This window comes from Galleria mellonella, unplaced genomic scaffold (genome assembly GCF_026898425.1).
Source record: "Galleria mellonella isolate WM207_F2 unplaced genomic scaffold, CSIRO_AGI_GalMel_v1 utg133, whole genome shotgun sequence".
Classification (NCBI taxonomy): domain Eukaryota; kingdom Metazoa; phylum Arthropoda; class Insecta; order Lepidoptera; family Pyralidae; genus Galleria; species Galleria mellonella.
Window position 1 is genome coordinate 1888014 of NW_026441990.1, and position 13406 is coordinate 1901419.

The 13406-nt window shown below is 32.4% G+C and overlaps 1 protein-coding gene across 6 annotated transcripts in view; it reads left to right on the plus strand.

The window, feature by feature from the left end:
- LOC113511047 (A disintegrin and metalloproteinase with thrombospondin motifs 16) overlaps positions 1-13406 on the plus strand; it is a 206258-nt gene that overhangs the window by 146653 nt on the left and 46199 nt on the right. For all 6 annotated transcript variants that reach the window (XM_031912228.2, XM_026894617.3, XM_026894616.3 and 3 more), the window contains one exon: positions 10920-11483. In XM_031912228.2, the coding sequence (XP_031768088.1) occupies positions 10920-11483 (564 nt within the window). The remainder of the gene's footprint in view (positions 1-10919; positions 11484-13406) is intronic.

Sequence of the window (13406 nt, forward strand, 5' to 3'; positions counted from 1 at the left end):
TGTAAGTGCTAATGTGCTAAATGTTAATTGAATTTATTTTTTCAATTATTGAAGTTGCGGTAATGGAATTTGTGACTATATAAAACACCAGTAATATAAGCCGACAAAATTATAGCTTAATTTTAATTATCACTGGGATTTTCACGTGGAATTCATCTGTATATTAAATGATATTCAAATCTATTAAATAGTTTTAATATAAGCCAGTAGTAAATACCCAAACATTTTTATAAACTTTCAAATATAAAATTATTATTAGTATGTTTAATATAAAAATATAATTATTAACATAATTAGATATATAAGAATACCTCCAAATGAAATCAAAGTATAATAAGCCGACTGAAAGTTGAAATTAGAGTAAGCTAGTATTCTTTCTTTATCAGTAAAGATCCATTCCCGGCAGTGGTATGTTGGGAGAATGATGAATAACTAAAAACAGCTGTTTGCATCTTTATTTATTAATGTTATAAATTTGAAAATGAATATGTTTGTTACTCTTGGTGCCTTAATAGCTCAATAAGTTGTAAAAAAAATGAGCTACGGGTAAAACGTGTTCTTTATAAAAATGTGAAAAAACAATTAGATTGATCTACTGCTAACAGTATACTGTGGCGGTCCGCTCGAAATACGCCATATCACGACTAAAACGTAACTTTAGTAACTTACACAATAAGTTACAAAGCTCCGCATTGTTACATTGTTCGTGTTTAAGAATAAAATTTCAATTGAATTCTTTTTGTATTCCTTTTTTGGATTATTATGGGATGAAATATATAAACTTATGTAATGTTCAATGCTTTTTAATGAGGCAAAATTTTTGTATGATGAACCTTAATCTTATACCTGACATTAATGAAATTCCCTTACAATATGGGAATTAAAAAAAAACCCTTCCTACAAACATTTAAAAGACTGGTAACGAACAAGCAACTCCTCTCGTGTTGCAAGTGTTTATGGGCAACTGTAGCCGCTTTCCATCAGGTGGACTGACTGCTCGTTTGCGTCCCTAAAAAAAAGTATTTGTTTTTTTTTCAGGAAACTTAATTATTAATATTTCTGAAAAGTCTTTTTTATAAATCTACCGCCTAGTTATGAATGTAATTTAAGCTGAGAAGAACAGGCAAGAAATTTATTGTTGTGTTTTTTTTTCAAATAATAGTTAAGCTTATAACAAAAATATGAATGGATAAAATGGGTATCACAAACTTCGTATTTATAAAAAGAAAGAAAATAAAAAAAACTGCATAGCTACAATCAATTACAGTATTCTTGAACAGACCAGTCCCTACTAGAGCCTCGAGTCCCAAAAACGGGTCAACTTTTTGTCAGCTAATTGTCAAATTAGCTAACTCGTTTCTTTTTATCAGTGATCTTTTTTTTTATACAACTTAGAATGGCAAACAAGCTGACGGCCCACCTGATGGAAAGTGGTAACCGTCGTCTATAGACATGAGCAGTACCATGGACATAACAGAGTATACTGTTTCGCTCATGATACCCCCATACGTTGCCATTCCTGAGGACTCGGGTGTTATTCCTCTGTACCCAGTAAATTCACGCTAAAAATGATCTATATACTTACGCACGTGACGTATCTTGACGTATATATATTTAATTATTTAATAACTAAAATGAGTTTTATCGCATTAAAAAGGTTTAAAAATTATAAGATAAAATAAATATAGAAGTTATAAAGGAATCACTCATAACTATTTGTCACGCAAAATTGTATGAAAATGTTGACCCGTTTTTCTCGAAGTATTTGTATGGAAACACTCTATTTATAATAATATATAATCTATTTATAATAATATATATATAATCTGAGCCTAAAAATTATGAGATACTCAATAAATCTTTAATTATATTTGTTAAAACGCGATGCAATCGTTAAATATATTTCAACATATCATTGACTTTCATTATTTCAATAATGAAGCAATTCAGTTTGCAGTTCTCTTAAACGAAACTATGATTATAGATTAATGGTTGGCAATAAAGCATAACAGGCTGCTTTGTTCTTAATATTATTATAATTTATTTTTCTTTTTGTTTTAAAAAGCACTTATAATTAGCAAATGTGAATACTCCATCTATGTGTTCAGTTGATGAGTAACAAACATCTTTTTTTTTATACCACTGAGGTGGCAAACAAGCATACGGCCCACCTGATGGTAAGCGGTTACCGTAGCCTATGAATGCCTGCAATACCAGAGGTATTACGCGTGCGTTGCCGACCCTGAAGAAACCTCTTTACCCCCCTTTTGAAGAACCCCACGCTGTAGTCTCTTAGGAAAACCTCAGCAGGGAGCTCATTCCAAAACCTGAGTGTTCGTGGGAGAAAACATCTCTGAAACCGCGTTGTACGCGACCATTTAGGCTGTAAGGTATGAGGGTGAACTCTCTGTCGATGGCGAGCCGTACAATGATAGAAAGTGGCCGTAGGCGTCATATTGAATAATTCCTCTGAGCACAATTCGTTTATGGTACATCCCAATATTTTTACACACTTGTATTTATAGGTACTATATTACTGATTGTCCTTGATAGTGATACCCCCAAGGGAGAGGCGTACGTTCAACAGTGGACAGTAAAAGGCTGATATGGTGATATGACTGATTGCTATGTGGTCCCTGCATAGAATAGGTCACTCCTCCTTTTTTGTGGGTGTCGTAAGAGGCGACTAAAGATAGTTAAAAGTCAAGAGATGGGCAGCAGCGTCTCTCATAAAATTTCAAATCATTATTAAAGCTAACTACGGTTGCTAATCCGCGTACCAAGCATGGCAACTACCAAGTTGATTTCAAAGAGTGGTGATATGGTGACGATGATACTACTAGCGCTTAGCAGTAGAACGTACACGGAATATGGTGATTATAAAATATCAAATTTAATCCAATAAAAATATTCTTACTAATATTATAGATGTGAAAGTGAGTTTGTTTCTTTATTATCTCTCTCTCTCTCTTACGGCTTATCTAATCACTTAAACTTTAGTATACGCTTACTATATGGGATGACAAAAAACATAAACTACATTTTATCCTGGTTATGCGCACGAAGTAGAGGGTGAAAGCTAGTATATTTAATATAATAGAATTATAACAAAACATGCTGTATCTGCATAATATCATCATCGATCAAATTGCATACATCTGTTGCAATCAGAATGCATCTTCTGTCTGCAGTCACGTGTGTGGAGGTCACGAGATATATTTAAATAATAAATATGAAACGTCAACTTACTAATATAAAATGGTAGCTAAGAGCTGACGAAATGTGCCTTGAACGGCTGTATAGTCAAGTGACTTCTCACCTTTCTCTGTTCCTTCGAAAGTCGTTTATTATAAATCATTTATTTATCGTATAAATAATAATCACAAAATACACTTAATGTTAATCATGAAATACTACAACCTTCGTGGCGTAGTGATAGGCAGTCGCTTTGATCAAGTGTTGTTCCAGGTTCGATTCCGGTTCGAGGCTAATTTTGTGTAAGATCTTTTCTAAATTAATTCGGTTCTGGGTGTTATGGATTAAGTTCGTTGTTTCGTGTTCTTTGCCTGGTTCCTCTTAACATAGGGTTGTCGTAGATTGACTTATTATTTTTATTACTACTGTAATCTTTTGGAGGAAACAATAAAATGTATCTATTTATCTGTTATCAGATACTAATGATTGTTGATATTTGGAAGTACTTTAGTTCTTATTTTATATAATATATTAATAGCTATTTATTGCAATTTTGTTCACGAAGAACTCTGTCTCTCGTAATCCGTTGTGTCTCGTTCTTGTGGAAATTTCAAGAAACTGTTTTTAGTGTATTTTTACATCATGAAAGGAAGTTACGTTTTCATCTGTTAGTTGTTTTATTATTTTGATTCTGTATAATAAATAATTTACAATAAAATAAATAAAATTTTCTGCTGTGTCTAAAATATAAAATTTTGAACGGACGTCTATATTAAATGAACGTAAGGGAGAACAAGAAAGTCTTCTTAGAAACTCCCATATGGGAATGGGAGATAATGGGTTCGGGGCAAACAAATACGCGAGAAACAGGTAATATTTGACGTAAGCAGAACCAAAAAAATCTATTAGAAATTTTTAGATTAATGATTTGATTCGACACAAAAGCACTGTGAAAACATCCATAAAATTGGATAGTAGTATAATTAGTTCCGGGAGCAAAAGTCAAGGAGTTTCATTCAATTACATACAATAAAATATTAATACCTTTAATTAGTAAAATATTGATCAATTAGAAACATTTATAGATCATTTCTAAATAATGATCTATATCTTGAATAGTACAATCGATCACATTAATTATTGTAATAGGTGTACTTATAACATTAATTAAAGTATTTTTACTAAAAGTCCATTATGTAATAACAGACATTGTACGCCATTACTATTGTTGTTAAACACAATAGTATAGCTTCAATTTTTAAAATGAACCCTATTACAAAGATTTAGAGTATGAAATATAAAATATTCTCATGATAATTATATGTTGCTTAGAGAATATTGTTCCTCGTTTGATGCTTTCTAATTATTCGGACAGCTGATTGTGATATATTCAAAAATCTTCTGATTAATTAACGACCTCAAAAAAGGTGGAGGCCCTCAATTCGGTTGTATTTTTTGTCTGTTACCTCAGAACTTCGACATGTGCTTTCTGCTAATGTATTTTTATTCTGGCAAAATATAATTAATTGACACGAAATTGTACTTGACATATGGTTTTTTTTTAAATATGAATTGTTAATTTAATATTTAAGTATTTTAAATTTTGCATGCCTAATTGTGGCGAAATATGTGGACTTAATATTATTTTATCTATCTATATATTTACCATATTTCTTGCAAATAAATATTCAATCATTCATTCATAAATTACGTCAAATTAATACTTCATTATATCAGCCATTAACTGTCTACTACTAAACAAAGGCTTCCCCCTATTGGGGGTTTGCTAATGGTTGAATTCCTAATTCACCTGGATTAGGAATCACAGTTAGGCTTTGGTGATTTTATAAATAGAATGCTGTTGCCTATTCCTCGACCATTAAGTTCCCTTAGTCGCTTATTACGACACCCACGGGAATAGAAGAGGTGGCCTTTTATACGCTGGGACCACACGGCTAATTATTAAGTTAGTACTTTGTAAGAACAAAAATAATCTTTATTCAAGGGGTGTACTATGATTTTTAAATATTATAAATGGGAAAGTGAGTTTTTTATACATTACATTTTGGCACATTAACGATATTTTCAATCGCTACGTATTTTAACATACACGTCTTATGGAGAAGAACAAAAGCTATTTCCGCTAATTCCGGATATCCGAGATATTTTGCGGACAAAGTCTATGGCAATAACTAGTTAAGATATAAATTAGATTGATGATACTGCTACAAATAATGAGTAATATCCGGTGTGAAGGACCAAATATTAGACAGCTGTGGACTGTAATGAGGTGATAAATGATGAGAACAGGGATTTTTGGAAAGAAAATATATTGTACAGTGAACGAGTTAGGAAAGACAATGTCAAAAAAAATACGGAATCAAAATTATATTCTAAAAGAAATCTATATAAAGGAGTATGTGATAAAATGTAAGGACTTTGCATTGGCCTGTCGCCAACATGTACGATAATTTAAAATATATAAGATTAGAAAAATAATAACTTTAACCAAATTACTATGGAGTCCACAATATTTTCAATTAATAAAAAAAATATTTCTCAATATCGTGTACTTGAATGTACAAACGTAGGTGTTTTGAATGTACAAAAATACAAGTGCCTTTTTTTTTTAAGACAGTTAAAAAGAATCATGAATCATATATTACCGTGAATAAGACCATGCATTTTATAAAATAAATCAATATTATATTTCTATCTAACACAATGTGTAAACCCCATAAGTGGTGTCCTTCGCTGTGTAAATAGACTAGTACAAACATGCACATTTACCTTGCTATGTCCGCAGGCGTCGTACCGTGTAGTCGTAACTATGCAAACAATATTATAATATTTAATACCTAATAATTTATTATGCTATAAATAAGTTTGTTTCTCTAGAATTTAACGAAAACAAATTAATAATTGATCTGTCCATAATACTCGTACAAGTAAAACTGACATAAAACTGCTTGTAAACAAGTCTATTGGAATAAAGAGAATTTTAATTTGACAGTTTGCTGATGTTACCATGTACCAGAGTACTGATGATGATGAAAATGCTAATGTACCAGAGGAAGACTTTGTACAAAAGTCGTTTGCTTGGGCGCCTCTGCCCCATACGTGTTTCTACCGTGAAGCAGTTGTGTTTGCATGGCTATGTTTCGATTTGAAGAGTGGGATATGGCAGTGAATTTACAGAGTACAGAGGAATAACACCTAGTCCTCAGAAATGGCAACGCATGCTGAGTTTCATGGGCGAAACAGTATACTCTGTTATGTCCATGGTACTGCTCATGTCTATAGGCGACGGTTACCGCTTTTCATCAAGTGGGCCGTCAGCTTGTTTGCCATTCTAAGTTGTATAAAAGTTCTTCAGGTTAACAGTAAGTAGCATATATTATTCCCATTTTCGTGTATAATATAGTACATTTTATATATGTGTAAGTATATTGGTTATTTATATATCTTTATTCGTTTTTATATGTAATTTTAATATGTATGTACAAGTATATCAATAATTACTAGTACCGCATTCGAATATTCTGACACTTCCCTATGGTTGACTGGGAGAGAACGCTTTTAGCATTAAGTCTGTCATGTACACATATATAATGTACTAATGAATAAATAAATAAATAAAAATAACGAGTCTTAGGGTAATCTTTCTATGCTGTCTTTGTACACTACTCGTAAATTCTGTGGCATTGCTTGTCAAATAACGATTTAATTTACCCTCCGTGACAGCAAATTTGAAACTATCCCAAATTTTAATAACTGTGTTACCATAATTACCCGTTTACCATTTTAAATTGATTGCAATTATTGTTGTGAAACTTTCTAGAGCAACCTTCAACACTTAGTTCCGATTCTTGTAGACGTTCGTGACTCATTGTTTCATTACCGTCGAAATCTGAATGCAATTATTTTGCAACATTCTGTCTCTGCCCTTACAATGGCAAACAATTAGTCGAATTGTAACCTTAGCACATATTGTTAATTAGGTTCAAAGTTGAACACTTTCTTGTCTATACAAAAACCTGACATGGGAATTTAGGATTAATTTCTATTGGTGCTAAGTAAATAATCCATTGATACTTAATATCAGTTTATGGAAGTGAATGGTACGAGATTAAATGAAATGCTGAGTACAAGCTATATTGATAATTCGAATATAATTAAATATTTAACAAACAATAGTAACTTTAATTGACGTACAGCTTATGGTTTATTTTAATTATTGAAATATGCATTGTACGATGCAACAAAGACCAGGAAAACAATCGAAAGTTGAAATAATTCACGAATTGGATACGTTTCCGTATATTGATGTAGATTGTATATTGCTCTGTTGCTGAAATGCATCATCCGTGTTCAGAATTTTTGTTTTATGCTCGTTGTGTATAAATGGGTCGGCTGTTTGATTCACAACCAATGGATTGTCCTATTTTATAAATGTGAATTGCCATATAGTCCCGGCATAAAATGGGTTACCCCTACCTTTCCGGAGGGAAGGGCTTGTTATTAATGCGGATTACCAATTTCATTGCTAGCAATATACCCTGTCAGGTATTAATCACGATGGGCTAATTAACCTGCCTTTTCGGGGAAAAGGGATTGTTAGTAATAGGGAGATTAGTCCCCACTGTTATCAATATATCCTATCGACCTCCACACGGTTTCCCTGGAAACCGTCGTGAGTAATTTATCATTAAATTCGTTACAATGAGCTAACTGACCTACCTGTTCTCATCTCTCACTAGTGCCTGGCCAGTGTACCTATACCGTTAGCGCAGGCGGAGTTACCATTCCATTAAGAAACCCTTCCTTTTCATATAAGAGTGCGCCACCTACCTTTTATATTCTTCAATGTCCTCTACCCAAAGGTTATCTGTAAGGAATTTTTTATATTACTTCACATTAAAAGTTACTGTACGAGTATTATTTTTATAAATAGCGCAATACAGTATAAATAAATAAATACATTGTCTACAGGTCCGGTTCAAAGTTTCAACAGCTTTCAATTAGCATCTGACGTGAAGACAAAGAGTTGGTTATTACAATTTTTATCTATCGATTAATCCACATGTGTTATTAAAATGTATCAACAGATTCATTACCGACCTGTCAAATGAACAATCGAATGAATGTAGTTATAAATTGTCAATTAGGCAAATATAATACAGTACTAATAAACTCGGATATATCGTAAGACATATCTCCTAATAACGAATCTCTTTTAACATTGCACTTTCTCACCCACAACTTTCAATGAAACAAAATAAATTACATAATAAGTAGTTCAGTCGAGCGAGGTTAGCGACTCGCTCGAGCGACTTAACAATAATCCACTGTCCTAATCGATAATGTTGACGACCTACGAGCTCGCTTCCGGATCTGTAGGAATGTTGAATTCGTACAGGATTAGTGGTGGACAAAGATTACTATGAAATTCTTTGAACGATAATTTAAAACAAGTTAACTTGGCTCCACAAAACTATAGGAATGCCCTCAAAAGCTTTCTGTTTTTGCCTAATGATAAGCTGGTAAAAAATGCTAAACTGAATTAAGCTCGTTAATTGTACATATTTTATTGTACAATAAAGTATAAATAAATAAATATAAAATTATCTTGTACATAAATAAACCGAAAAATTTGGTGAGTTTCTTGTGGATTTTATTCAGCAGATAACAACATTCCGAACTCAGCAGTAGATTAATAAATTCACCATTTAGGTGATTTAAAAGAGTTTGTTAACAAGTTTATTTGAATAAAACTTACTTGTATTCTGTTAAAAAATAAAAAAAGAAGCTTAAATTCGGACAAAATTAGTTATTTTGATTTAAAAACTTCAGCTGCTGAACTAATTTTGATAAAAATTCAATGGCACCAATCTGAAATTGTATAACTAAATAGGTTTATAACTAAATGAGTTCTGAGGTGACAAACAAAAAAAGTACGACGGATTTGAGATCCCTTTCCTTTTTTTGAAATCAGATGTTTAATGAAATCGAATTATACATAAATTGAGAAAGGATACGTTTATTTTAAATTTGTATTTATTATATTTCTATGTTTATGCTTTTCAATGGGTATTCCCAATTAGCGGTAAATCCCACATACTTTTTTTATTATCCTAAATATAATCGTATTGTCTCTATAAATATTCAAACAATTCTTATGTCCTATTAAGTAATATTTTAAATGTAAAAATTTGTAAAAGTGAATATATGAATGTTTGTTTTAAATGACTGAATGTAAATGAATAAAATTTATATTTAAACTTGTTTTTAAAGCTTGGAGCTTAAAAATGTAATACAGGGACAAAACAGCATAATACATGTAGTTATAAATTATCTAAGCTGCAGTTTAAAATTTACACTAATACTTAAACTTTCTTATTTCTGCGGTTGCCAATCCGCTTGCCAAGCGTGGCAACTTTTGACAAACCTCCCAAGAGGACGGCTCATGTTTAGTAGTGAGCAGTTAAAGGCTGATACGATGACGATGATGTAGGTACTATATGGGACGGAGAAGAATATACGTTACTTTTTATCCTAGTCACTGAAGATATCCCTGTCACGTAGACGAAGTCTCAAGTAGCTAGTAGATAATTTTCAGTGGCGTAACAATAGGGTGGCAGGGCTGGCAAAATGCCATAGGCCCCCAACCCAAAAGGGCCCCGGCTCAAGAGGCCGCGAGGTCAGATTTTTTTTGCATTGTACCTGATTATTTTATTTTACGTGAAAAGTATTTTTTTTTTTTTATTAATAGGGCCCCATCAAAAGAATTTGCCACAGGCTCCAAAATGGTATAGTTACGCCACTGATAATATTATAAAAATTTTCAAACAACCTATTATAGTTAAGAGTACTCTATTATGATGTTTAATTTTACTAAACCTTTATCTTATAGAATTCTATAAGTTATCTGATGATACTGAATATCCAAGTCATCTCAGAGGCTCATTGTTATACAAATATGGAAATATTAACGAGAAAGGAACGAGTGTGAAGCAGCATTGACCTCACCCAAGGTTTTCGACTTTAGCCGTTGACATTCAAACAAAATGGTGCGAATACGGATGTGTACGTAGTTGCGAACAGTTATAGGTATAGCAAGGTATAAAACATATAGAAAAAAATATGTACAAAGACAATATACGTAGAAATATTGTTAAAATTTGCAAATTATTCCATTAATCTAACTTCATATTACCATAAATATGTTCTTTACTAAAAGTAAAGGTGATTGGATATTTGTATGCCAAATACACTCGAATGACTAAATCAACTTTAGAGTAAAATTTGGTACATGGATAGTTTAAACCTAAATTAATAAACAAAATAAAAAAACAAAGTGGAATATTCGACCAGTAAAACTAAATATATTTGGACAATATATTTGCAGGTGATTCAGGACTGTTCTTTATGGCAGTCTATGGTCCCCCACTGCTAGAGGTAGGCCGGGAGGCCTACCTCTAATGGACAGATAATGGCTGAGATGATGATGACATTTGGACAAAAAATTTTGGATCCTCCCTATACTAATAATTTTGGTGTGTTGATTCTGAATGACCGTACATAGTTCATTATGTCTTATAAAGTTTTTTTATGCATTGTATGTTTCTTTGTATTATTACTAGTTTATATTTTAGAAATAATTAAGAATTTTTAGTAGTCTATTTTGACAAATGTAATTCTAACTGGTTCTTTCCTCTTTTCAGATTCACGAGCACATGACTCCCGACGAGCTACGAAATGTTTTCCACGTGGAGCACCATAGTTTAGTGCCACAATATCACTTAGTGCATCTAACACACCACCTATCAAGGCGGCACATCTCAACTGGTCATGGTGCTAACTCTTACACCCCAAATTCTAGTAAAATCCCTCATGAAAAGACTAGAAATGATCGTCCAACGAAAACAGAAAACCCACCGTCTCTCTTAAATGACGAGATGTTTGTTAGAGCAAAACAGTATATCAAAGATGTTGATATAATTGGTGACCTTAATAATACAGTGAGTGTTGAATTCGGTGTAACAAATTCTAGTGAAATTAGTGATAGTGAATCTAGTGCTAGTAATAATGAAAGTGGTGATAAAGAGCATACAGTGATAGATCAAGAAGAAGGTGTTCATAGGATAGATTTAGAGGCATTTGGAAAGCAGTTGAGTTTAGTGTTAAAGAAACAAGAGAGTTTACTGAAGAAAGATGGACTCAAGATGTGGAAGGCCTTGACGAACGAGTCGCAACCTCACGGCGTTGACTACGAGGAGTTGAACTCTGTAAGTCAGAATTTACTAAATTAGTTTCTTACAATCTTGATATTTTGAACCTTGTACTTAATAATGACAGTCATTTAGAGCATACCACTGACCTTGACCCAATAAATTGAAAAATGAACAATGTAAATAAATGCATCCATACATCACTGTCGGTCACAGTTACTTTCAATGTTTGAATTTATTATTAGTCGTAAAACTGATTATTCGAAAGGTTCATGTATACTTAAAAAATTCTATTGCATTTTATTTATACTATTGCAAAACATGTAAAACAGATCACATCTTTTAAAGAAAGTATTACACTATTAAAATAAACGTCTGTTTTCGATTCAGAATGGATACAGAAAACTAAAAAAATTAAGTCACCTAGACTAAGATGATGAGATCATAAAGAAAGTATTAAGTAGAAAGGCTCAACAGTCCTATCGTATTTCTACTGTTTCTTTTATGTTTTCACTTTCATTTATAGTTCCTCTGATACAAAACTGGTAGAACACTCCTTTAAAGGATGCGAATAATTTCGATTTTACGCTAAATAAAAGAAATATAAATTTATACCTTTTTTATGTATATGGGAGATACTAAAGATTTTAAAAATCTTTAATATCTACCGTGTGGTCCCGGCATAGAATAGGCCACTTCTTCCTTTCCCGTAAGTGTCGTAATTGGCGACTAAGGGAGGGCGAGCAGCGTCCCTTTTAAAACATCTCCAAAGCCTAACTGTGGTTGTCAACCAGTTTGCCAAGCGTAGGAACTACTGACAAAATTCGCAAGGGGCGACTTATATTCAGCAGTGGACAGTTGAAGGCTGATATGATGATGATGATGATGATGAATGACAACAAATGCGTCCTAATTTTAGGATTATATCTACATCAGACAAATAAAATTTCTTCGATTTTCTATTCACATTCTCAGTAGAAAGATCCCAACTCCTCTGTGGGATCTCGAGACCTACATTCCCATATGATAGCATCATAATTACCGCCAACCAGTGAAAATCGAAACGTATCACGAAAACGTTAAGAAAATGCGGAGACAATGAGCAGAAGTGACAATTAAATCGAACATTATACAACTTGCGAGTGATGGTGCCAGAACAATTGAACTGTTCTGGATCTAGTAAAAACTTGTGGTGCGGGTGAAAGTGGCTGTTCCCACGGTGTGTCTTATCTAACAGTGAAGTCTGATGCGTAAATGTATACTAGATTAGACTAAATGCATGTTTATAAGCAGTATAATAATGTTAATTTATTAAACATTAGCTCCTGTGACTTCTTACGCGTGGATATTGAAAGTAGGAAATCTAATGACAAAAAACTCTTCTAGGTAATGCACCAAGATGAAATTTGTATTTGGATGAATCAGATAGCTATAACAACATACATATAAGACAATTACACAATTAAATAATAATTTGTAAGTCAATAAATTTTGCACAAATTCATAATACAAGTAAAAGAATCACACAAAAAGAAACAATACTAAAATGCTATTTCATTCATTAACAAATAAGCAGATTAAGGTTACATAAAGATATTAATGGAATGCTGATTTAGGAAGCCGTATATTTAAAGTTAGTCAAGAATAAGACGGTAATAACCCTGTTTAATTTAGTACAGTTTATGAGTGATGCGGAAACATACATACAAACAAACAAATATTCAAAAATATACTATAGGCAACTTGGGGCATTTAGTCGATTTTGTCGTTCTAGGATAATAAGTGCCACACTATTACATCAATTGCTTGATTTTCAAGATATTATTTGATATCAGTAACTAGCCAATGATCTAGGAGCACAATGCACAGATCTGATCTAATATAGAAAAGTCAATCTCTTAAATTAATCTAAAAAAAAAAATCCAGAAAGCGGGGGCTCATATAGACTACCATACCATACCATACCATAACATATCAGCC